The sequence below is a fragment of the Blennius ocellaris genome, assembly GCF_963422515.1.
Source record: "Blennius ocellaris genome assembly, chromosome: 16".
Lineage (NCBI taxonomy): Eukaryota > Metazoa > Chordata > Actinopteri > Blenniiformes > Blenniidae > Blennius > Blennius ocellaris.
The window spans coordinates 9,294,149-9,321,636 of record NC_137665.1 but is presented as its reverse complement, the minus strand read 5'-3'; the positions used below and the strand labels follow the sequence as shown (position 1 = coordinate 9,321,636).

The 27,488-nt window shown below is 44.0% G+C and overlaps 1 protein-coding gene across 1 annotated transcript; it reads right to left on the bottom strand.

Moving 5' to 3' along the window:
- Window positions 1–340: 340 nt before the first annotated feature.
- On the bottom strand, window positions 341–26,338 carry nherf1b (NHERF family PDZ scaffold protein 1b). Its single transcript, XM_080511158.1, has 7 exons — window positions 25,606–26,338; window positions 25,348–25,467; window positions 10,082–10,252; window positions 7,767–7,920; window positions 4,635–4,678; window positions 2,360–2,479; window positions 341–2,247 (listed from the first exon to the last, which is right to left on the bottom strand). Exons 1-7 carry the CDS (start codon window positions 26,119–26,121, stop codon window positions 2,110–2,112), a joined length of 1,263 nt encoding a protein of 420 aa, XP_080367284.1. The 5' UTR covers window positions 26,122–26,338; the 3' UTR covers window positions 341–2,109.
- Between the last annotated feature and the right edge of the window lie 1,150 nt (window positions 26,339–27,488).

Genomic DNA, 27,488 nt, shown 5'->3' with positions numbered 1-27,488 from the left:
ATGGATACCAGGTTATGTGTCCCCTACTTGCTCCTAAGGGGGGGACGAAGTTCACTTAAAATACAATTTCACAACCTATTGCAGGGTCGTTCTTGAAACTTTCCCAAAACAAAACACAACAAATTTAACATTCATGTTGTACATTGTTTGATTTTGATTAAAGCTGTGAAGATGAGATCGAAATATTTACCAGTTTGGAATCTAAATCTTCCTAATGATATTTATCATATCAGTGCAACACATACTGGACATGAAATGTGGTCTAAGCTGCCTCTGAGGGATTAGACACAATGTAGTTAAACCTAAAACCAGACAAACGCTTATAATATGTCATGTTTTTAATGAACACAGCCAATAAACAGTCATGGTGCTACTGAAAAACATAGAGGCGCTAGATGTGTATTCACACAATATCAATTTATCCACAAAATCAAATGAAATGGGTTTAAGCCAAAAAACTCATTTGACTTAATGCTTCTTGATCGAGGAAACATCTGCTGCTGCGAATTACACCTCACCATTAGACTTCATTGGACACCTTCCATACAAGCATTTTTGATTCACGAGGAGGAAAAATCATTGAGGTAATTTGAAAAACCCGCAAATGGAGGTAATTTTCCACTTTTGGTCATCACTTTGGAAAGTTCACCACAAAGGCACAGTGCAGGATGACACCCTGCTTGATCACATATTCACACTTGTAGGAGTCCAACACACCGGAATACACCATTGGAGAATATTTCCATTTATTCTCAGATAACAGGATAATGTCGTGACGACCGACTCGTTACAGGATAGAAATCACCTATTGCTTATACAAACTACAAAAACTCTTCTATATAATTCAGTTCTTCACTTTTAAAAAATGGATCTATTTTCTGAGAACACCGGACAAACGTGATCTATTGAAGCACAGGTATACTCCTTCAGATGAATGTTACACTGTCCTTAAGACTAATAGAAACATGAAAGATTTCACATACTGAAGCAATAAAGTAGTCATGTTGCCGGAAATGTGAACCGAGCCGCCATTCACAGTCACAACGATGAGCAAATCAAAGTGGCATAGGTTACTTGTAATATCGTTCACATTATTAAGTATGGACCAGGAAAAGTATGGAAGGATAAAAGGTGGCAACATGGCATTAAGAGGAGCTTCCTTTCATTTCAGACGAGGTTCTGGCCAAAGTGTAAAAATATACATGATATACGATATATATATATCTATATATATATAGATATATATATGTATATACATAAAAAATAAGCACTTTAATACAAATACAGTTCCTTCCTGTTTAAAGCCTTCAGTGAACATTTGTTTTTTAAAATAGAGTGGGATTCAAAGTATAATTTTTTTTAAATATGACGGGGAAAAAAAGTGTTAAGACAAAGAAACTACACAAAAAAAGGGAATTTTCTCAGCCCTCACTCAGAAGTCTGCTCAATAAAAACCATCAAAAAGCTATAAATTAAATGATTGCCAGGATGTTGAATTCTGCCGTTGATCTGACAGATTCAGTGCATTACGTGTTAGTATGGAGCTTTTTAACGACACGCTGAGGGAGGAACGAGTCCTTAAACTCAACCTGACAGTCGACTGCTTCATGTTTCCACCGGCACCAGACTCTGGCCAGCAGGGACTGACAGGGTCCACACACACACACACACACACACACACACACACACACACACACACACACACACACACACACACACACACACACACACACACACACACACACACACACACACACACACACACACACACACACGCACACACGCACAAAAACATACACACGTTTTCCCAGTTAACTTTCAATGGTATATATGCTCCTTTGTGGTTAGTAGCACATTACACGGGTGCAGTATCATATCTGGAGTATAATAAATGAAAAGAAAGAACAAGAATAAGAATATTACATTTCACACAAAGCACAATAGTTTGTCTGGTCCGGTTTGATGAACTGCTCATAGAAAAAAAGTCTCTCTGATCAATAAAAATCAAAAAACAAAATTAGAGAGTGTGTGTGTGTGTGTGTGTGTGTGTGTGTGTGTGTGTGTGTGTGTGTGTGTGTGTGTTGTGTGTATGGACTGAGGAGAAGGGGCCTATAGGTTGCTGAAGAGTTCATTTTTCTTGGTCCAGTCCATCGGCGGCGCTCTCTTGTTGGATCGTTTCTGGTGGGCGAGCTCTTTGACCTGCTGCAGGCTCAAGTTCAGAGCCGGTATGGTGTCTGTGATCAAACCCTGATGGGTGACAAACAGAGGATGTAGACTTACAACATGCTTCACTGAGAACACTCTGTGCACATCTTCTCCCCCCCCCCCCCCCCCAATATGACTATTTTCTGCCACGTACCTCAGGAGGGGTGTTAGCAGGCGGAGTCGTGAGCGAGGCGTTGGATGAGGCGTTTGATGGAGAAGGGCTGACTGACAGCTTCGAGTCCCTTTCTGCGTCTTTGACCACTCTACCATTTACCTGCCAACACAAACACTCCTCAGCATCACTTTATTACTCGTCTGTGAACTGTCTTCCTGCAGTATCAGGTCTAACCACACAGGGGCAGCCTTGCACCTGATTTTTTTTCTCTGCTTGGTACCTTATTGGGGGAAAAAAAACGTAAATAAAAAAGCAACGATGAAGTGACATAAACAGTTTTGTTTTAACCCGGTTTGAAACATGGAAATAATGTTCTGAACACGTTGTGCTCTGTAGGTATTAAAGACTTCTTCTCCATCACACACACACACACACACACACACACACACACACACACACACACACACACACACACACACACACACACACACACACACACACACACACACACACACACACACACACACACACACACACACACACACACACACACTGAACACCCCCCTGCTTGGTCTTTTCAACCTTCCACGCCTGTTATGCAACAATGCGAGGAACATGTAGCTGCCCTCCTGCACATACAGTCCCCGAGTGACGGGAAGTCCGGGTCAGGCCTCGGCTTTTGCATATTTGGCCCGCCGCCCAAATGCACAGGCCGCCACGGTGAAGACACAGAGCTTTTCTTCTCCGTCGCACCGCTGGCGTCTTGATGTGAGCCTCAGCATTATCGCTACTCGTCATCAACACTGATTTACATAAAAGTCTAGTGTATTCACATGGGAAAGTGGCACTCTGGTAACCTGAGAGGCCCCTCAAAAAGCATTCCTGTGATTCAGCTAACAACTAATGAGAGTCCTGTGGCCAAGCAGACATTCACACACAGGCTTTGTGTTATTGTTGGGATGTGCCGTTTGGAATTTCAAAGAAATAGTTTGACATTTTGGGCAAATGAGACGAGAGGAGCCCGAATGTGCCTATCGATCTCCTCCTTTGACTCTCAATGTGAAAGTAAATAAAGTCGTCTCGGTTTATTCAACCATTTATTTAAGGCTGCGAATGCCCGCTGGCCTCCTGCTGTGAGTGTTGACTGTTGTGGGATTACACCCAAATCCTTCAGCAGGACGAAGCCGCTACATTCTCAAACCTAATCTTCACATTTCACTGAAATTACATTATTTACTGTGAATAAAGCAGCATTATGTGTTATACCTTTTTTTTTTTTTTTTTTGGAATTGCCTATACTTTCTGTCAGATGTTTTCAAATAATTCAGGAGTTAATGGGCTGGGTGGAGATTTCTACACACAATGAACTCCAGAACAGTCAGACAATTACAGGAAAGTGTGTTCAGTACACGTCTCTGATTAATAACTCACTTCGGCAGGGTCTCGGTTCTCTGATCTGGCAGAAACACACTAGGCAAAGTTATAAAAAGCCGTGTTTAAGTACTGTTCAGCCTTGGCCCGCTGGGCCGTCGTCAGTGCCACCCGAGGAGCTGCAGGCTGAACTATTAGAGTTCTCCGCACTGATTATAATAACTGAGAAATGAAGCCATTGCGTTCGTTAATTCTTGACACGACTACTGTATTTCTCTATTACAGGGTGTCCAAATAACTTAAGAAGTCTAAAATCGGTTGAAATGTCTGCAGTGACAGGAACCAGCTGGGGAGATCATACTCCTCCCGTATTGGATTCTCTTCATTGGACCTGGAGGGTTGTGACGATCTGCAGTCTGCAAATTGATTTGGTCGCTGTCAAGTATGAATTTGTTTGTTTGTCGCTCTATATCTTTCTCCTGTCCCTTTCTTTCCTAATATTCTCTCACTGCAGCGGCAGAACCATTCTCATTTCTGAGCCTGGTTCTGCAAAGGTTTCTTCAAAGGGAGTGTTTCCTCTCTACTGAGATGGCTGTGTTGTGGATGGACTATATAGGTACAATGAATTGAATTGAATAACAGTGCTGCCTGCTGTCAGAAACTCACAAATCTTCACACACACACACACACACACACACACACACACACACACACACACACACACACACACACACACACACACACACACACACACACACACACACACACACACACACACACACACACACACACACACACACACACACTTTAAAGTTCAAATCCCACTTCTGGCTTTGCACTAAAGCTGATTTTCAAACTAACTGACAACCCTACAGGAAGCAAGTGTCACCATGAGCTTCCTTCTCTCTGCTTGTGTGATGTGCCTGCTGCTGGCGGGGCTTACCTTCTCCTCCATCCCTCCATTAATGACAGGCTCTGGGAGTGGACCTGTCAACAAAGAAATCACACAACAATCACTCACGGACTCTTGAAAATCAAACTTCCTTTCCTTCCCTTTCTGTCGGGATTCATCGAATTTGTGGCGCAAAACGCCGTCGCAAAAGCCCCAGTCCGAGTGTGGCGTCGTCGGCTCCACTCCACTAGACCAGGAACCCTCCTCAGCTCAGCTTTCATTCCACCAACACTTACTCTATTACATAGCACAGGTATGAGCAGATCATCCATTATTCACACGAGGGCTATCTTCTAAGATATGTTCAGCCAACTGACACTGGTGCCATTCACATACCCAATGCTTTTTTTCGTTTGGTTTTTTTTCATGAGAAGTGCCCTCATAATTCCCTTTTCATCTCCACATTTATTCCACCGAAACATTCAAAACACACATTGAGAGGGTTTGAGAGCAAACAAACATCATCGCTTCTCTCTTACCTTCCATCGCTGAGATCCTCCGCACCCCCGAAAAGTGCTTTACTTTAAGCCTAACAACTACTTATTATTGTGGAAAGCAGCAGCAGGTCCTTCACAGTTCAACTGAGATCCGAGTCCTCAGGTCTTTCCTGAGTGCGTGTGTGGGTGTGTGTGTGTGGGCGTGTGTGTGTGTGTGTGTGTGTGTGTGTGTGTGTGTGTGTGTGTGTGTGTGTGTGTGTGTGTGTGTGTGTGTGTGTGTGTGTGTGTGTGTGTGTGTGTGTGTGTGTGTGTGTGTGTGTGTGTGTGTGTGTGTGTGTTAGTGTCTGTAACTCTGAGTGGACCCTCTCAAAGTCCTAATACAGCTCCAGCCCCTGGCTGAGAGGCCACTTGGAGAAAGCACCTTGGAAACCAAACAAAAGGTGCCACAGCTTGGAGCTGTGTGTGTGTGTGTGTGTGTGTGTGTGTGTGTGTGTGTGTGTGTGTGTGTGTGTGTGTGTGTGTGTGTGTGTGTGTGTGTGTGTGCATGTGTGTGCGTGTGTGTGCGTGTGTGTGCGTGTGTGTGCGTGTGTGTGTGTTGATGTCGGCAGGTGCCCTCTGAGTGGGCAGCATGTGAAGTGCAGGCAGTTACCTGGGAAACACCTCACTGGAATCTCTCCCCTGCAGAGTGTTATTATTTTTAATTCTGCACTGAAACGCTGCAGGTTTACGAGTCAACACAGCCACAAACATCGATGTGGGAGAAGTTGAATACAGTTATGTACTTCAAGGCTGTTTTGATGGCCAATGTTGCAGTGTTATAATTTTTCATTCATTCACATGATATTCTATTTAACTTTTGACTGCTGTGAAGTGATTAGAGAGCATTAGTATAATGTATTGATGCTACATTTTATATATGTTCGAGTCTTTTGTTAAATGTAAAACCTTTAGTTGCTCCAGGAATCAAAGGTTTTATGAATAACAAAGATTTCTTATTGATGCATTGGTCATTTTGTAGTTTCATTTTCTGGCTTTTAACAGTTTGGCAAGTTTGAAACTGCTGAATTGTCCATTTATATATAAAAGGTCTTGATAAAACTGATGGGAAAAGGGTTAGGGTTAGGGTTTTTTTCACCTTTACCCAGACCTTTGTTTCCATAATATTTCTGAACTTATATACATAACAAAATCATACATGTGTCATGTGAACTACATTTAAAAAAAAATGTTATGTGACAATTATTAGGACAAATGATAAGAAGGGTACTCAGTAATTCATAAAACAATAATTTCAAGCATTTATTAAAACTGCCGTCATCTCTACCAATGGAGCGTCTATGTTTTTACCCATGATGCCTCATTATTTCCAATACAGTAAAATCTGTATATAAAAATATATCGGACTCAGATACAGTATATAAATGCTACTGGTGACATGCACTCAGTCCTATGTAGGTTTCTTGGTGCGTGGCTGTAACTAAGAGTGATTGTATTTGACAGCCAACCAGAGTCACATTATATCAATAATAGTTCAAACTGAAGTGACAGAAACATAGAAGCAGCTCCACCAGCCGGTCTCATTAAACACAGCTGGAGCATCATGACCACTGATAGAAATAACAGAGAAGAGAGGAGGTCAGAGCCTCCCTCTCTGGGAAAAGGTCAATATCTTTGCCCCCTGTATTTATTCTGACCATTATAGGATGAAATGCAACGAAATAATTTCTTGTCTTCCTTCTACGTATATTAAACCTATTAATTCGTGATCTTTGTGAGAAATCCTCCACGCCACGAGTGCTCAAAAGAGTAATGTCAGATTGATTGTGGGCATGGAGGGCAGCTTCCTCCGATTGTGCCCCTGCTGGTTGCCATGCCAACAGCTGGCTGCATCACACTTACATGTGAAGCACTTCTTGTTGCAGAGAGGCACTCAGGATGCTTCATCAAACCTTGGAGACTCACATTGCAGTGCCCTGGAGGGCAGCAGCTCTCAGGCAGGACGAGGACTCCCCCTGGGGGCTTTTGACGGTATAAAGAGAGCCCTGGGCACCCGATAGAATCACCATAATCAATATCTGATCGCTACAATCAATAGGTGCCAGTCCATTCATGTTTAAAGTGGACTATTATCTACAGAGACAGCAGTTTGCAGGATTGAGTTGTATTCGTCGATATGACTACTACCACCAGATGGAGAACCTGACTCTGGCGAAAATGTTTACTATTGATTTAGAAAGATTAATGAGTATCAAGCTATCAACTGAACCTTTGTGTGGGAGAGCTTCACATTTAAGCCTTTAAACCACAAACAAGGCTGGTAGTCAGTGCAGTGTGTCTCTGATCTGTCTGATCTGATCTATTTGTGTCGAAAAGATTAACTTTCCCCGCAGGGTACCGACATTAAGGGGGGGGGGGGGGGGGGGGGGGCAGGAAGTGGCTCAGTGTCTGTGTCTCTGTCTCTGTCTGTGATCCTTGGCAGACGAAGAAAGTAGAGGAGAGTGAGGGAAAGACCAAATGAAAAGAAGGCTGGAGCCAAAATACTGTGTGACAGACGTTCGTGCAGCTCTTGTTTACTAGAAGTCCGTTTGCACACGACTGACAATGAGCTTGTAGGAATAAATACAAGCGAAACCCAGCTTGGATTATAACTTGTCGAACCTCACAGAGGGTAAAACCGTGCTCTCACCGGTGAGGTGGTCGACAGTCGGGCGAACTCGGCACCTCTTGAAGAAGGCCTCTGTGTCGGGGTCCACCACCAGCAGCCGGGTCTCATGACCAGCCGATTTGATGGCACCAACAACTTCTGAATGCGTCTTCCCCTCCACTGGTACGCTGTTCACCTGAGGAGGGACAAAGGTTATTTTAGCTCCTTCAATCGTGAAGCATGACTGGATATCCTTGAAGCCACTATTATTTCTCTGCTGGGCAGTCCATCTTTTGTTCCCACACACAGAAGTTTTATCAATGTCAGGATCCCCCCCCCCCTTTCAATATTATCAGTTTGTCTGCCAGAGGCTCCAGAGCAGGAAATCCTGTGTGTCCACACACACATACTTTGAGCACCGTGGAAAACAAGCTTCACCAAGACCTCAGTCGGCCCTTGGTCTTTAACCATCATCCCTAAAACCAACATGTTATTTCACCGAGTGACAGCTGCAGCTTTAAATCTCCGGTCTACAGGAACTCTTCATGTCAGGTGGCTGCTCAGGACCAGCTGAGAGTTCAGGCACCAAAATCTCCATGGGAAAGCATGTGAGAAATGTCTCTGAAGGGCGTGTGCATGTGTGCGTGTGTTTAGGTCATAGGGTGGACCTGCACGTCGAAGCCAGTCCTACAGAGGAAGCCGGACAATAGCCGCTTGGCCAGTAACAGTGGTAACAATGGCTGTCCGCTGCTTACAAAGCCCCGCTCCTCAGTGGGTGGCGTGGCCGTCTGGGGCCCGCGCAGGGACTGGAAACCCCTCTCCAGACTCTCACACAGACGCCCGTCCAGCTTTAAATCCCCCTGTACTTCCATTCCCTCTATCTCTTACACTCTGTGCTCACCCTCACACGGAGAGTGAAAGGAGGCATGCGTCCCTCACATCAGAGAACAGGCCAACGCTCCGATCTCACCACCAGTTCAAATAAAGTAATGCGTTGGATGAGTCAAGAGATATTCATCATGAGTTGGTGGCTTGTTTTGCCTCCTTCACGAGAATAGCACATTACAGCACGCTGCAGAAAAGTTAAGAAGCTGATTATTCCAGTGAAAGGCTGTCGGAGCAGAGCTCTCTGGGGGATTTAAGACCCCACACAGTGGCTGTTAGTTCACACAATTTACCTCTTATCACAGTTAACTTCGGTCAAATGGGCATGTTTCATAAAACTTTCCCATCAAGTGGAATGCACTTTCCTTATATGTTATATAAATTGTTGTTCTACCAAAAAAAAGGGTCTCTTCATATCAATAAAATACATATTCACTGATTTTTTTTATCCTTTTATAATGACTAAAAACACATAATTGGCAGCAAACAACATCAGGATACTTGACCTCAGTATACATTGTGAATTGCTGTTTTTGAACCGCTTCAAAACAAAGAATATCTTAAAATACCTTTAAAATACGAAATATTTTAGCCGAGTTATGGCAGACAATATTATGCGATTGAGAGATTTTGTTCATGCACCTTAGCTCAATATTGGTTAGTAATTAGTTTATGAGATACTGTTCTTTATTCCACTTGTTTCAACAATTTTAATACATTTCAGTAGATTTATTAAAGCAGAACAATGACTGAAGTTTTCAAGTATTTTGCAGGAATGTTACATAAACAATATCTATCTATCTATCTATCTATCTATCTATCTATCTATCTATCTATCTATCTATCTATCTATTTATTTTCTCATGCATTTAAATTTCTGCAATCAGTTTCTGCTAATTCGAAGCAAAATGAGCCTCTTGAGGGAAAACAACCACTTTGTCACTTTTGAGTTTTTATTTACAATTTAGAAAATGTGAAAACATCATCATAGGAGATTTTCAACAAGTAGAAAACAATGACTGTATTGTTTTTTTTTATTAAATATTGAACTCTGTGTGTGATAATGCATTTTTCATCCAAAATGAGCCAAAAACATCTTATCTGTATATTTTTTTTTAGATTTGAAATGTATCTTTGGATGTATTGAGTAAAACTCACTTTAGATGAGACCTGATCGCATACCACCAAATTACACTCTATATTTATCCATGCTAGAAAAAAAACAAAAAAACAGCCTAGAGCGGAAGTATGGCAGACTAATCAGGATACACTTGCTCAGATATTTTTGGGTGACTTGAAAGGACTCTCAAGATTTCTCTTGAATTTTCCAGCTAACGTACTTAAATTACCAGCCTCTTGCTCAAAGAGTCCTGACAACTATTGAATGTCTTTAACACTAAATCGTGTACTTTTATAGAAAACATCCCTCTTGTCGCTGCCCTTCACTCGGGCTTTGGTGGTTTTTGATGTACCTGCACTATCCTGTCTTTGGGCTTCAGGCCTGCCATCTCTGCTGGAGAGTCTTCATCCACGGCTCGGATGTACTGGCCCGGCCTCGCCCGCTCGCTGTGCAGGTTGAAGCCATATCCGTTGGGGCCTCGCTGGATCACACACAGACGTGGCCGCAGCTCGGTGCACGCCTCCTGCAAGAGGCGGCGGGGGAGGGAAAAAAAAAATGAGAGGCATTAATAATCTGCACGTGACGCGTATGAGTAAACCAGTATGGGAAATAAATACCTCCACCATGGGTGTATGATGGGGAAGAACGAGAGGCACAAAGATTACAGAGAGCTCCTGTGAATCGTTAACCATTAAAATGAAGCCGAGGTTGAACATGCAGGTGGCTGCCGCATGCTGATGTACTCGTGCAATGTGTTTTTGACGAACATGAGTAAAGTCGGGCTGCTGTTTGAGTCCATGTGACTCTTGACTGCTCGCCAGGAAGGAAGGGGGGGGGGGGGGGGGGGGTCTTTGGCAGAATGTGATTGGAGGTCTACTGGGGAGGGCTTATAGAGAATTTGGGCAGGGGTAGGTCTGGGAGAATGAAGGGTTGGTGGTGGTGGTGGGGGGGGGCTCTGAGGAAGGGCTCAGTTCCGGTTTGGTCCACAGTACAGCTCTCTCCAGGCTCTGAGAAAGACAATAGAAGCTGGGCGTTGACCTCTGACCGCCAACCCCCCCCCCCCACTCTTCCTCACCCCTGTCCCGTCCACTGCTGCTCTGGGATGGCAGGAAGAGTTAAAGCCATATTGTCATCCAGGAAAAAGCTTCCAGCTCAGTCCCAGAGCCTCCCTTCCGCTGTATGGATGAAGCAGTTGCTTTATTTAGCAAAGTGGGCTTTAATGGTTTTGTCATCAAAGAGGTCAAACCTGCATATCGGGTGACACACGGGAGCCGTGGAGCTCGGGAGGAACGGCCAGGATAATCTTTGTCATTGTGACCAAATCTGACCTGACACTCCCTCCACATCAGAGCGGCTGCGAGTTCCCACCCTCGGTCAAATGAACGCTCCAAGACAATGAGGCAAATCTATTAATAAGTCAAGCTGAATGACTCCAACAATATACTGACAGCAACCCGGCTGCTTAAAAACTAAAGTGCGGACGACTTTAGCTTCTGTGATCAGTCTGACTCAACATTTTCTCTCTTGTCGTAAAGGCTGACACTGTCACTTCACTTCAAATGAATTCGATTACAGTTTGTGTCATGCAGGGGTGTTGTTTAGAAACAAATAAAACAATTAAGGTACAATAACCTGTTAAAAAGACTCCAGCACAACTTTATTTAAATTTTAGTGCAAAAACTTAATCTGACATTAATCACAAAATGTTAGGCTCAAGCTGAAATATGACTGATTAAGATCTCTGTTCTGAAAATGAGAAGGAAATCATAAAACTAGAAGTGAAGTCAAACTAAATTATGATAGACTGAAGTTGTATCTTTCATCAATCAACTTATTTGAAAAGGAGTAAGAGAAAGAAAATCTCATTTAATGAAAAATTTTGCAAAAACATACCCAAGTACTATAAAAACATAATAGCATAGTTATACACCCATATATTATATACAATGTAACGTCTAAAAATAGATGTTATTGAAGCAATATCAGTATGAAAATGCAAAACTACAGCAGATATGAATACAAATCCATGCGTCATAAAAAACGGCACTAATCCTAAATACTAAATAATAAACACTATCTGCCACACTGAGTCAGATTATTGTTAGTAACAGAGTTTTGTTCCTGTTTGCTATTACTGAACCAAGCAGGCTGCGGAAATACTTGGCACAATGCTGTGTACATACTGCACTGCCTCTTTTTTATATCTTTACTCTATTTCACCTTTTTTTTCTATTTCTAACCCCATTCTGTTCTCTACTTGTCTCTAAGTTGACTTGAACTTGAACCTGTCGTCTATCTAACAGTTAAATATCCACCTAACAGTGGACTGGTAACAGATCTTAAACGAGGTTCAGCGTTCTATTTTCTTATCTGCTCTTTGTATTTTGAGCCAGAAAATCTTTATTCTGGCATCATTACACTTCATCCAGCTTGAAACGAAAGGACACAAGATACAGGAGCAGGAAAACCAGATCATCCGGTCAGTGTGCACAACAACAAAGATCACAATGTGCTTGATATTATAATTTTCTTTTCTTTTTTTTTTCTTTTTTTTTTGTAACTGGGCTGATCCATGAAGTGGTGGAAGTGGAAGTGAACTTGTACTGCTGGCTTGAATCCACACTGCCGAGGGGTCAGAACTGTGGGTCCATGCCAAATCAAACACACTGATCACATAATCTGCTCTGCAGCCCTGAGAGAGGAACAGCCACAAGTCATTCTAATGTTTTGATTCATCTACATAAAATGCAACACGGATGAACTGTGCGAGTTAAACCATATTTAAGTATTTTTTGAATAATTTTTTTTTTGTGCTCAACCAGTTTCTCCCACAAAAGAGATATATGATGAAAACAACCAAGTTATATCACACACATCCACAGAGAATCGGGATTTAGCCTGCTGATTGGTTCTGATTGACCATCTTGTCAACGCATGTGCTGCTCATCAGAAGTGCTCTGGATAAGGGCCCTACGGCGGCACTTTCATCACACCAACCGCACAAAGACAGCGTTTTTCTTTCTAATCACTCTCCGTGTGCTTTCTCAAGCGTCGCGCCCAAACTAAAATGACACTCCGTCACAAAATCCTCTGAATTGTAAAACATGCAATCAAGAGCGGGGACGAGACAGAGCAGACAAGAGCAGTCCGTTTTTTTAACGTCGTGATAGTATTCAGTTACTGATGCTTGCTCATCGTGCTGGAAAAGTAGGCCCTGCGTTTACGAGGCGTCTTCATTATAGAAAGAACAAGGACAGGGACATCCAGTCTGTAACAGGGAAGCGTCGTCTCAGACATCTCCAGTTCACCGTGTGCCCGGGATTGAAACACCGAGAGCAAATATAACGGCGAGTGCCAACGCGATGCACCCCGCAGCCTTGTCATCGACGCTTGTGTTAAAGGCGTCCCCCCGCAGGGTGAGAGAGGGTGAGAGAGGCTCTGGCAGGGACGAACAGAGGCGGGCTTGTGTCAGGAGATGAGTGGAGGGCCGAAGAATCTCCACGCGGGTCTAAAATCTGTGGAATCTGCTGAACACACACGGGCCTGGGGGGGGGGACGCTGCATATCTCGTCTAATGTGTGGGAGTGAGAGCGTGATTGTGTACCGCGCTGCTTATCAACAGCAGCAACTGCACTGCGTGTTCTCTGAAATGTAATATAAGTGAGCAACACAATTAAAAAAAACAAACAAAACAATGTTCATTTGACGTGCTGAATGTTTAACGGACAGAACGATCATGAGACATTCTGTACAAATTCACTGCACCTCCTCATATAATCAGCTAAAATGTGGACCTAAAACAGTGACACACTAAACCTTATCTGTGCTGTTGATTTACTGAAGTCTTTGTGGCAAGGCAATCTTAGGTTGACAACCTTTTCTGGATTCCTCGTTTATCGTATCTGGTGAGTAAAGGATGTGTGAGCATGTAATATAGAGAAGTGAAGCAAGAATGAATACAAACGTTATGCCATGAGATTTTTATAAAATCACAATGACTAAATAACACTGCAGTGTAAAATCCTTGCAAAAGCGCTCGGGATCCTAAAAACAATGTTGTTTTTGTTTTGACATATTTGACGTGACGTGAATATTGGTAAAAACCTCCAACTCACATTGTAAGCTCTGTTGTGTGAAATGTCCCTCTTGAAAAATCGCAATGTTTCAAGATGAATTCACTCTCTCTGGGTGACACAAACTTTCCCCTCGAGGAGGGAAGTGTTGAGCAGGAACTGTCGACACACGTTCCCTCAACGTGCTTCCTCCTTGTGCTGGCTCAACTTCTAGCAGAGAGAGAATCAATAGAAGACACGCCCAGGCATAAAAATACATAGAGGGAAGTGAAGAAAAAAGACTTAATATTTTACATTTGATAGCTGATCAACAAATCTAACAAGCAAACTGTCTTAACCAGTATGAAGTTTCAGTATTCATAAATTATGGGAACTGGCTGTGTTGAGAAAACAAGACTTTTTCTTTGTGTGAACTTGTTCACGTTAAACTGACTGAAGCTGCTGTCACCTGGGTGGATCCAGGGTTGAGTAACACTGAGGTGTCCAAATGAAGTGAAAACTACTTGTTGTCATACTCAATTACATCATCTTAGTTTCCAGTTGAACAGAAGTATATTTTAATCAACCCAACTGTTGACATTTCTCAGTTTTCCTCGCATTTTCCGGGCAACTCAATGTGTGAGAGTCGCTTCTATCTACGCGGCAGTCTTTTTTTTGGCGAAACAAGCATTTGCTTTGAATACCAAGCACTCTAAAACAATACCAGGTCCCATTTTGATATTCTTAAAACACACTTCTGAGTCACACGGATATCTAACGAAAGAGAGAAAGAAAGAAAGAAAAAAAACATTGGCTGCAGCTGCTGCTCAAACGTGTCCTCTCTCTCGCTCTCTCTCTCTTTCTCTCTCTCTCTCCCTCTCTGATGCAGAAGTTACAGCTACCCCACCCCGAGTGATGTGACCCTGTTTAAGGCTCCTTTCTGGTTTTCCGCAGGAAGCTGTGATAACCAGGAGATAAGGCACCGTGACAAAGTTCAGCTTGCAGACATCTGACAAAAAAGGGGCCGCATCTCTCATGTGGGAAAACGTTTAAAATACGACTCTTTTCATCTCAAACCAGAGGTCACAGCATTTTAGAAATATCCACAAACCAATGTCTATTGATGTTGATATGTAAGCTAAATAAATCAGAACGGAATATAAATGTTATTGAGGATACGTTTTTCCTCACTTTGTCTTTGATGCTCAGAAATAGCCCACTGACCGATGCTTTTTAAATCTCATTGTTAGTGACTTTCTCCTAAATGCTCAGCACATGATTGTGCCCTAAATCTTGCCAAAATTTGCAGAATATTCCTGTTATCACTGAACCTGGAGGGGAAATCTGATTTCTTCTATATAAATACCAATACAAAACAAATTGTATGCATTGACTGGCCTTTCTTCTCCAAGCACACAGTGCAAAAAGTGTCTATTGGTCAAGGTTAAGAGTTATTGATTTTAAAAAGGCACCACATTCTACATCACATTTTATTAAGGTCTGAAGCTTGTACCAGTCGATACGGGCAAAAGTGAGCCTTTTCCTCAATAATGGATTTTGGGCCTGACAAAGCAGATCATTAGCTTTGAGCAGTTACTATAAAAACTGAATTGATAACATGATGGAATTAGTCTCCACATTAAATAAGGCCTTGTGGGTATGCTTGTTTTATCCGGAGTAGTTTCTGGAGCTTATTCCACATAATACTGTGTGAAATGCAGGTCACAACCTGGACGGATCAGTAGTTAATCGCAGAGACACACAATCACCCCGACAGGCAATTTAGAGAGCAGCAAGTTTGTGAAACAAACAAGTTGGGACTGCATACAAACTAATTGAGCACAAACCGCAAAGTGTCACAAAGACTAATGTGAAGTCATATGTTTGGTAATGTCTGAATGGATCTCATTTTTATCCCACTTTTCCACTGATCCAACACCCCCAAAGCATTTCACATTGTTAATCACATTCACTTAGTCTCAGAACCAAACACATAAAAACAAGACAAACATTAAGGGGTCACTGCAGGGGGTTACAAGGCATCAATTTAAAGTTTATAGAAACCCTCAGAGGAGTTTGAAGAGTTCTTTGTTCTGAGCTGTAAGCGATGAGTCAACCAGCCGAGCAGTGAGTCGCCCGACATGTCGAAAAACTAATTCAACATCAACAGGCATTTCTGCCTCAGAGCAACAGGTGAACGACAAGCCAGATGGGATAATCTGCAATTCTTTTTTCATTGAGTAGCACATTCCTGAACAACCATCCATCATGTTTCTCGCCCCGTGATTCAGCCAGCGGAGAGTCGCATCTGCCAGCCTCTCCTGCCGATTCTGTTCAACAGAGAAAAGCTGTGACTGTGAGCACAGCCACGGAGGGAGAAATCTGTCTGTGTGAGCGAGTGTGTGAAAGAGATGCCAGCAGCTTCAGCTCTGCCTGCCAGTTGCTTCATATTTTCCCCCCCTTTCTTGGACAGTGGTTTGATGTGTCAAGGCCTTAATAAAAGAGCACATACATGGGACATCTATTACTGCAGACTTGCGTCATTCCTGCAAGAGCAGGATTATCGTTTAGTCTGGCATACCCAGAAAGAACATACATACTTTTATATATATATATAAAATATAACTGACATGAGTGAGTTTTCATCTGTCCTTCCCTCTTTCCAAACAGCTGTTTCTAACAGTAAACTCATGAGTCCTGCAAATTATCAGCTGAAAACCTGTCACGCTCAGCTGAGCTCTGAATGCAGACACGTCATCAAAAACAGCCACTTTTCTATTTCCCGCTATTACTTTTCTTCCCTCACGCTGTGCATTTCGTCTCGTGGGCGAGAGCGGTTCTGCCGTGAGTTTGACCTCTTTGATCCGTATAAGGAATAACCAGTGAACCGACAAAGCGCCGGGCACCGCGGCTACTCGATGACGCGTCAAACTGCTGGCCTCTGCGTTCTTGTGATTGCCATGTGTAGTTTTGGATGAAGATTAACAGCTTCAAGGGCAGATTAGGGGAACGTTTGATGTGGAACCTGGTTTCTTTTGAACCCGCCGCACGAGTCGGTGTCCACGGAGCGCACCACTCTCTCAGGGAGCACGGGGGGGTGTTGGGTTTCAGGCTGGACTGGTAAACCAGCTGGGAGGCAAGCAGAAGGGGGGAAACAAAGCAACCTACTGTCCCACCCCCTTCTTCCGATTTAAGGATGGGACAAAATTGTTCTGCAAAAGACGCCAAAGAAAGGTTCTGCTAAGGGTTCCTGTCACAAAAGAGTCTTTAGGCAAAAGGCCTGGAAATAGAAAAAGTAATGTCAGTCATCACGGCAGGGGTCCAGACAACTGATAAGAGCACACGGAGGGGTTTTGATTACCAAACGGCGCTGAAGAACAGTGGAGGATCTCTGAAAATGCAGCTTCGTCGGTTTTGTCTTCTGCTCAGCAGTCCTCTGTAGCTCTTCCACGTGGCCGGCTTTACTTTTGAAATCACGGTTGCATCATGGAGAAGTCAACAATTTTTATCTCGTCTGCCAGCCTTCCGGTCCTCGACCCTCCACCCCTGCAGACCTCAGTGCTGCAGGAGTCCAACACAAGTTCCTCTGTCACCTTTAGACACACTGAACACAACGCAGGCTAGCAAAAATGCACCGAGAGAACGAGAGGAAGGTGCAGAAAAAAGTTTGAGCTGGACTGCAGATCATTAGCTACAGGCATTGTGACATACAAACGGAACAGAAATGACAATGTGGTCATACTCTAAATAACGTTGGCCCTTGTTGGAAGCTTAAATATAAAACCAATGATGATTCACTCTTGAAAATCAGCAAGACAAATAAAAAAAGTGTCACCTGGTAAATTAAAAGTCCAAGTTATTGTGCCCTAAAGTGAAAGAAAATCTATTCAAGAGAACGTTTCAACATGATTTCCAAAAGCATCTCAGGCTGCTCACTCTCTGGTTGGTTGCTTCATTGCCAGAAGAAAAACAGAAATGGCTCAGGGGTGATATCCATTTCTCAAACCATAAAACTGTTATTTCAAGTAACACCAGCGTGAGACGATCACGGTCACAAGAGATCCGGAGCTGTTACACAGTGAATACTATTTCATATTCGAGACGGACTGAGAACACTTCAATTTAACTTCAATTTATTGGCAGAAATTTTATGGGTGATAAAACCCGATTAGAAAGCAAATATACATCTCTACAGTAGTTTTAATCTGTCCAGTCTAAAGCACATTAAGTAGACTCTTCACGGGTCAGTTGTGTTACGAGTCTGAATCTAATGTTTTTTCAAATTTAGATTGGATTCTGGATGTGTGATTAGCGGTTGGAACTAAAATACAGAATCGGGAGTTTCTTCGTAGTGTATGTACTATTCATGCTGAATAAATTCCCAAACTGGATAAAGACTTGATATATTCCAAACCAAAAGTCAAGTAAAGTCAATTAAGTGAATCGCAACAACAATTTTTTTTCCAGCCTTGTGCAGCCGAGGCTGTAGCCTCTGGGCTGTTAATGCTGGGCGAAGGAGAAGTTACACTGAGAGAGGTTGATAGTCCATCAGAGTATGAGTGGTAGGCACATGGAGAAAAGATACGCTCCACACAGAAAGTCCTCCTGGCTCGACTCACTCGTCAGTTCACGGAGTTGACTGAAAAACTATCTTGATGATAATTTTCAGCGAGAAACATGTGCATCCCTAATCTGCTGCAATCAGCTTTGTCCACACTCCGAGCGCAAACGGACGGGAGGTGGATGGCAGGAGGGGTGAGTCTATTTCAGGGTGAGCATCGAATCATTTCCCCCTCCACCCCCCACAACCCCCCCCCCCCCCGGCAGGGCGCGGCGCTCTGGCTCATTGTCGGGTGGAGGTGGTGAACCTTCGGCATAATGGAGGGGGGGAAATGGAATGCGGCATTGTGGAGTCGCCGTCCTGCGTCCCACGGGAGGACCTGACCCCCCCCCCCCTTCTCGCCACACACTGTAACAGGCTCAGGTTCCACCCCTGACCTGGGCCATGGCGGCCTCGGATGTGGGGACAGTGGTGCTGTTGTTCGGCTTCGTTTCATGAAGGTTCCAGTGGGAGAGAGAGTGACGAGCGCTGTGAGTGGCTATGACGACATGTCGCGTTATGCCGACGCCATCGATTCTGATCATTACAAACTCACTGTTCTCACGTTACATAACGACATGTTTTTCCTGCAGGCATTCAAACTTTCTGATGGGTGAATATTTTACCACTTTATGACTGTTTGGCATTAGAAAGAGAATCCACGTGAGCTTATGTTGGCATTAAGAAAGCGAATGGTGAGCTGGAAGGGTTAAAAACAACGTCTTTGGTCGAAGCCCAGCGGCAGACCTCTGCTGAATGTCCTCCCCTCACTTCTCCCATGTTTTCATTTCCTGTCATTGCTCGGCTATTTGCCATCTAATGAAAAAAAGAAAAAATTTCTAAAATACAGTGTGTACATTTTCCAACAAACTAGTTGTTTTTGCTTTTGCCATTAAGGTAGCAGATTTTCATGGTTTCTTCACCGCTTTGCTGAACAGTTGTAGCAATAAATGGTTTGCGACTATATCCTGCAAAATGCTGGTGATATTCTTGCCGTCTTGGGCAGCATTGAGCGATAGTATTATAGGTTGAGTGTCTCTGTGACTCCCACCCATTAGACACACAAAAACAACTGCTCTAATGAAAAAGAAGTATGTGCTGAGGGTGCTGAATGCCAGTGCCTGCTGATGGTGGCTGTTATGACACTAAATTGTCTCTCATTGCTGGAGAATCTGGCTCCTATATGTGGCTTTTGACTGTCTGTATAGAAGCAGCCGGAGCTGCCTTACAGTGCTTTCGTTACTGCCAACTGTTAGTTGAATAGAAATGAAAAATGTAACACAAGCAATAATCATTAAACTCTTTGAAAGACTCATGAAAGAGCCAAACAATTTCAACTTATTAGTTCTTTTACTGAGAGGTAAAATATTTCTTACTTAATGCTGCTTTACATTAAGCCCAAGGTTATTAGTTCTGTGTAAAGAAAGAAACATACTCAATGAAATGCTTTACACCAAATAAACACACAAATCTTGAAACACAGTAAAAGTGCTTATGTCTGCCTCAGGAACAGCAGCGACCAGTGAGAGGCGATCCCTAATGAACGCTGGAGTACATCTGATCCAGCCACACGGACACAATGACACACATTTTATTCGGCAAACACAACCTGAACAATACCTGGCTTTGTCACACTGATTTGAGCGCTAACCACACAGGCAAACACTGCAAAGTACCTGCTACATACGACTGTGAAGCACGGGCTGGAGTATGTGCTATTTCACCAGTGTCTGTCAGAGTCTATTATTATCGACGGGCTGCTTTCTCTGCGAATCAAAGGTGAGATTGGCTACAGTGTACGACAGCCTTTCAATGAGCTGCTGAGACTCTGTGTACAGGGGAGGGGTGGGGCAGAGGGAGTCAAGATGACGACAAGGTTGGAGAATCTTCCGACCACAACAATGACAGGAAACCGACACAAGCGTCCTGGGGTCCAAGCCCATGACGGCTGCGACTTCGGCAGACAGCAGCAGGCAGCCAGAGACATAACTTTAACCATCCTGGCTCAAATAGTCAGCATGGGTGTGGCCAATTCTGCCCATGAGCGATATAACACAATGAACGCCACCCCAATTAACAGAGAAATGTTCTGGAAAGATTTCATCAAATGTTAGGAAACATAGGTGAGCTCTCAATGGCTTCCTATCAAACTCAGAAATGTTACGTCATTGTGTAAACAACTCCACATGTGCCATAATATGAAAAACAAGTATTGCTATATAGCTATATTTTTTTTGGGGGGGGGGCGATAAGTTCTACCACTTTGGAATACAAAGCTTTGAAAGTTTATGTTATCCTTCAGGCGATGAGCTTTACAAGAGAGCTTTGGCCAGACCATGACAAACAATTACAAAAAAAAACCCCACCGTCTCTCCACATGGTGAAGACTATACAAATATAGATTGAGCCATCCCACACAACAGCTTGAGGAACATTTGTGTTTGGAAAGTATGTTGTCCCGCACAGTTAAATGACCACACTTCCTATGTAAAGCCAGTGGAAAAGTTTAAAAACAAAAACAAAACTAAGGAGATCAGTGTGGATGCTTTCAGGCCATTTTTAATAAGCAGGTTTGATAAGAACACTCAGATCAAAAGGAGACAGACGTCAACAAGGCACATCGACGTAAAACTTTAGTTTGTTTCAGGCGGCCAATGCAGTGTTCTCGGAGCACACATTTCTCATTTAGAGGCAGTCAATTTCATTTGACACAAGCGCTCTGCTCCTCTTGTAATTGGTGTTTAAAGGAGGCCTTACGCAAGCAGCCAAGCAGGCCTTTAGAAATCTTTACAAATACTTCTCACTCACTGCGATCTGAATCACAGACACTGTGTCTGAGGGAAACTCTACTGCTCTTCGCTGAGACGCAGCTCCAAAAAAGCTATTGTTCATATTTAAAGCCTTCACAATATGATACAGGTCACTTTGAGCTGGACCGAGAATGTCCTCGTACAAATTAAAATGTAAAGTCATTCTGACACTGACAGATGAATGATTAATCCTGAGTAAAGGTTTTAAAGAACAGGTAGAACTGTGAATTCTAGAACACTTCGTTGTGGAGAAAAACCATCTGTCATCACAGAATAATCTACCAATTTACATAAGACATGAGGAAAGGGACAGCTGGTGGTTCTGAGCAACAACTTTTGATCCAGATGACCTGATGCTTACTGGGAGATCCAGAAACCATCTCAACAGATACAGATCAAACTTGACCTCTGTGTACAAAGATTTGTCGCACCAGCACCAACATTAAACATTTTAGGTTACTTTACAAAAAGTGACCAATTTTGAAAGGCAGAGTAATGAATTTTAGGATATCTTGACTGCTGTCAAATATCTAAAAGGGTCAATACTTAATCATACCGTCTATGAGCGTTCCAAGGTTACAGCGAATGGCAAAAGAATTGATGATGTATTAACATCCAAAGATATTTTACACTGAAAATTCTAAGAAAAGTGTCAGATTCCAGGTTTGGTCAAAGATTCACAGGATTGAGCTGTAAAAACTCACATCACATTGTTTCAGTTCCAGTTTTGATGAGACGAATCCAGTCACACTCTAAAGTCCTGTCTGGTAAGCAATTTACTACTTCTAGAGCCTTCGGAATAATTTCTTGTGTTTTTGCTCCACATTCATGTTTGGACTTTCATAATTGCTCATCCATTTCTTCACACTTCCCCTGTCTGTCTCACTTTCGCCTACCTCCATCCTCACACTCACACACATTGGCACTCGCACAAACACATGGCATCGGTGTAACCATGGCAACCGTGAGCCAGGCTCCTCCAGCTACCGGAGAGGGGCGTGCCGCTGTTCGAACCCTCTTTCTTGTGTTTCGTCTCAACGACTAAGCCAGACAGGTGGAGTGCAGACGTCAGTGTGTGTGTGTGTGTGTGTGTGTGTGTGTGTGTGTGTGTGTGTGTGTGTGTGTGTGTGTGTGTGTGTGTGTGTGTGTGTGTGTGTGTGTGTGTGTGTGTGTGTGTGTGTGTGTGTGTGTGTGTGTGTGTGTGTGTGTGTGTGTGTGTCATTGGCTGGGCGACAGGATTCAGGCACAGGAATGCCGGACAGGATGCAGGAAAAGAATTCCAGAAACAGCAGAGTCCACGCTAAAAACACACCCAGAGGTGCCTCTGACTGCAACACGGAGACATACAAGACATTAAACATTATCCCTGGAGTCCAATTAACACTCTCTCACAAGTCACTGCGTCCTCTGCCCTTAAGTCACTTTCTCACCCCGTGAAAACGGGCGTCAGTAAAATAATATGAAATTTCCAACCGCTCAGGAAGATCTGAGAGGGAATTTCACTCTACATAGTGAACTGGTGAACAATCGAACTCCAAGTGGTGAAAATGGGTTCGTCAGGAGTGCTATTGTTTGCCTGGATGTCGTTTTTCTCCCTCGGGGTTGCGTGCCAGTGTGAATCGCACTGCCACAACTCCATTAAGCCATCTGTGGAAGAGCATCGAGAGCAAACACAGGAACAATCGCTGTATATTCCTAGGACAAACAACGTAACCCAGCAGTGCTCAAGTGCTGTGCACAAGCGTAGGCTGCTGCTATTTTCATGTGAGGAGGGAAAAAAAAAAAAGAAAGTATTTTCAATGCCAGCAACATGATTCCTAAGTGCCCGTCACACTGTGGATATGTGAAATCTATCTTTGCTTGTGTTGTTGTGAGAAAAAGATGTATCTGAGGGAGGAGAAATTGGTCGCTTACAATAAATACCAAATGGCTCAACACTGCTTCAGTCACAACACTGACATTTAACTACAGTCGGTGGACTTTTTGATGTTTCACACGGGATCTCTGAGATTTTGGACGACGGGTGAACAAAACGACCGTTTTGTCAGACATTTCAAATGAGAGAAGAATAACATTTTTGATTGTATCTTTCAATACCTGAAAAGGACCACAGCCAAGCAGTTTCGTCATGATCTGGATGCAAATCAAATCTCAGATGATCTCTCTCTCTCATATCATAGCATTCTAAAACGTCTTCTCGTTTATCGTGCTACTCTTTAAATGTCAGCGCTTTGACCTCGTCGACGTCCTGTCAGCTTCAGGAAATCACCACAAATGTCCACTGAGCCGTAACACAGCAGACATCATGGCTCGTGGCTCAACTGCTGTTACATTAAACAAAACAGAAAAACCAGAGGATTCTTCGTTGCAGTCGCTGGCGGCTGTGCGCGTTATGACCCTATACCTCCCACCTACAGTAACGCACGGAGGGCGAGCGTCGGACACGGACAGAAACAGCCTCGGGGGTAAACAACGCAGATGCTGCAGCGAGGGATGTTGAAGATGGTAGAGACCTTAAAGCTGGTCTTGAGTTCACAGCTACACATAGAAAGACAGTGTGAAAAATACGGCTGGCGCGCACTAACAAGTGGCCGCTGCTGAGTGAGAATGTCCCCCTGATGTTTTACAGACAAAGATCAAAGGGGGCAGAAAAACTTTATTTTGTGTGGATTTTTTTTCCAAAATTATTTCCAGTTGGTTGTTGAGAATGTTTTCTACCGTATATGACTCAAAAAGGGACAACGTTTTCCCTGCATTCTTTCTGTTTGTTTTGGTGTGGAACGGCAGTCTGTCATTGTTGCATTGCTTAACTTTGACTTCTCTCTCTAATGACAGGAGACAGAGAAGCATCCCATTTCCATGCTCCTGGAGGCACACGACGACAGAAACATCAGACATTCTAGAGAAGAGTGTTAAGGTTTGCCGATCTACGATGGTCCTTGGGTTTTTATATTTCTAGAGAAGGACCAGGTCGGTCCACACGTCTCACACCCTGCGAATGATCAGCGAGCCGACCCTGCCCACGGCCTGGCAGCCTCATGCCAAACACCATGTGGCTGCAGCTGCCGAGTAACTGAGCAGATCAGCTGGATGCTCTTAGTGCCATAAACAACATATTGGTGATGGTGAAGTCAGTGTCTGTAGCACAGCGACTGGCATAGATTTGAAAGGAAAGGTGACGTTTTCATCCGCACATAGTGCCGCCTGATTGGAGCGGAAATGTTCAATCGATTTATCCCAGTACGAGATCGATTGAAACTTGCACCTGTTCTTCATACAAAGGTGACACAAGACACTTGCAACAGTGGAACCTGAAAGCCTTTACACGTCACTAAGTGTTATTACAGGACTTTAAAGCCATATTTGCATTATTGCTTTCATACAGAGGGCTGATATTGAGAATAAAAAACTTTTTTTTAACACCGTTGGATCTCTTCAACATTTGTGAGATTCTGAATAAATGCTGTAACATGTGGAGCCCACTGGAACTGTTTTTTTTTCTAACTTTGCAGCCAAGAACTAAAGAACTTCTCAGTTTTATGAAGAATTTAAAAAAAAGAAGTCAAATGTTTTTCACACCTCAGCAAACTTTGGGAAGGGCCCAAAACTGTCTGTCTCGAAGTCGCTAAGCAACTTTTTTAAAAGAGTTCAGTGAAACCAGGTTGAGTTTCAGGGATTTTTTTGTAGTTCGTTAACTATATCTAAGCAATCAGATGGAAGCTTTTGTTTCTTTGTTGTTTAGAAAAGCAGGTTTTCATCCTGGGCGAACTATTATGAGGACTGGGTTTGAACATAAAACTGGTGACAGTATGACCCCACACTTTTATTCAGGGTCAGAGATTGTAGGACACAAAGACTCACTTATAATCTGGAGTACTGGGAGAAAACCAAAACACACACAGGGAGAACATGCAAACTCAACACCGCTGGGCTGCAAACCCAAACCACTTCCCCACCATGCCGCATCCGTTATAAATAAAAACAAAACGAGGATAGTGGAACTGAAAACAGTTTCAATTATTCAATGGAAGATTTCATTATGTTTTAGTGGCACATCGGTGTGTTTGCGACACAATATGACAAAAAAAACAAAAACAAAAACAGTCTCACAAAGGGTTAAAAGAAGGAAGAACTTCTCTCCATCACTTGAACTCACCTTCTCAGAGGACACGCTCAGCTTCTTCTCCACGTGCATGTCTCCGTTGCTCTCCGGGACCGGCGTGGACTCCCGGGGAATCTCTTCCTCCTCTTCCTCCTGCTGCTGCTGCTGCTGCTCCTCCTCCTCCTCCTCCCTCTCCTCATTCTCCTTTTCTGTCCCATCAACTTTCTCCTCTTCCTCCTCCTCTTCCTCCTTCTCCTCCACTTCCTCCTGCTGCTCCTGCTCTTTCTCCTGCTCCTCTTCTTCCTCCTGCACCGTCACCACAACCTCTCTTTTCTCCTCCTCCGGTCCTTCCACCTCCTCCTCCTCCACCTCCTCCTCCTTCTCCTCCTTCTCCTCCTCCTCCTCCTCCTCCACCACCACTACCTCCTCCTCCGCAACATCCATCCCGTCTTCCTCCTCCTCCTCCTCCTCCTCGTCGAAGGGTACCGGGACCCCCTCGGTGACATAAGTCTTGAGACACTTGAGGTTGTGTTTCTTGAGCAGCTGCTCGGTGTCCGGGTCCAGCACCACCAGCTCCAGCCGGCCCACGGTGGCTCGTATCCGGGACACGACCTGCTGGTGGCTCTCGGTCTCCACGTCCTCCCCGTTCACGAACACCAGGCGGTCCCCGGCGCGGAGCCCCGAGGTCTCCGCCGGGCTGTCGGGCTCCACCAGCCGGATGAACTGGCCCGTCTTACCTTTCTCCCCGTGGAGGTGGAAGCCGTAGCCGTTGTCCCCCTTTTCCAGCGTGCACAGCCGCGGGCGCAGATACTGGCTCTTGCTCGGCATGGTGGCCTCGGCTCGCCGTCACTTCACGCTGCTGCGCCACTTGTTGGTCTGAGTGGAAGTGAGCAGAGAACCTCCTCAGGATGCTGCTGAGGAGGAGTGTGTATGTGTGAGTAGTGCCCCTTCAAAAAAAACAACAACAACACACACACACACACCCAGTCCCCGCCCTGTTTCGAAGTTTAGATCCTGCGCTGCCGTGCGCACCGACAGTTCTGGTTGCTTTACGCACCGACAGTCCTGGTTGCTTTACGCACCGAGGGTCCTGACCCGGGGACAGAGCCGAGGCGGATTAAACTCCCTCTGAAACGCTCCTCTCCTCCTCTTCCACTGTGCGCTACACAGGAGCTGAAGCCACTCGGGTAGAGGGAGGCGCGTCCTCCGAGTAGCACAACTGCTTTATGCAAAGCAAACCGAGCGGAGAGAAAACAAAACATTGACCCATGCGTAGTCTCTATTGAGGAAACTTGTATGCTGTTTGCATTAGGAAAATTCACCCCAGAGGCAACACAGTAGTGTAGGGGGGGGGGGGTTAATAATATGTCCCAATGACTATTTGTATTTGTTTATTTATTAAATTATTAAAATATTATTAGAAGAGATTTCCACTCATCTGAGAGCTCCCACAAGCTAATCCGAAGTCATTCAATAAATGTGCATCTATAAGAAAAAATAACATTTTGTGATAAATAAATTACATTGGTGAAGCATCAAGGTGAGTCTGGGCTATAAAGTGTAGGGGGGGTACCCGGAGTTGAATCATTGTATCTGGTGTAAAAACTAGCGGCAGATGCCTGCAGATTTCCACAGGGGGTGGAAATTCCACAGGGGGTGGAATCTTTGTTTGTTTCTTGTTGACATGTGAATGCACTTGAAAACGGGTTGAGTTCGAATGGAAGCTGCATAGAAAGATATGTCGCTCCTTTAATTACATTAGTTCCAGTGATCTGACATGTCGCATCAAATGAAGCATTTTTCTTTTTGGCAGCCCTGCCTTGACTTTCACTGCTTCTCTCTTGTGATCTTGTCCCGACCCCCCCGCTTATCTGCTCGTTTGTAAACAAAGCCAATCAGCATCAGTTTTATACTCCCCAGGCTTTTGGAGCCAGTCACCCCACCAGGCCCCTTCGGCTAATTCGGAAAAAAATACTGACATGGCTGTGAAAATAGATGTTGACAGGGAGCTGGAACCTGGGGTAGAGTTTGACTTCTCAGCATGTGAGAATGCATCCAGATCTGATGAGGGGGGGGGGGGGGGGGGGGGGGGGGGGGGCAGTGTACTGAACACATTCAGCGGGGAGTTCGGCTTGAAAGTCACTCGAAGGGCCCAGCGTGTCTTTTTATCCACAGAGGAGGAGAGAAAATGCACA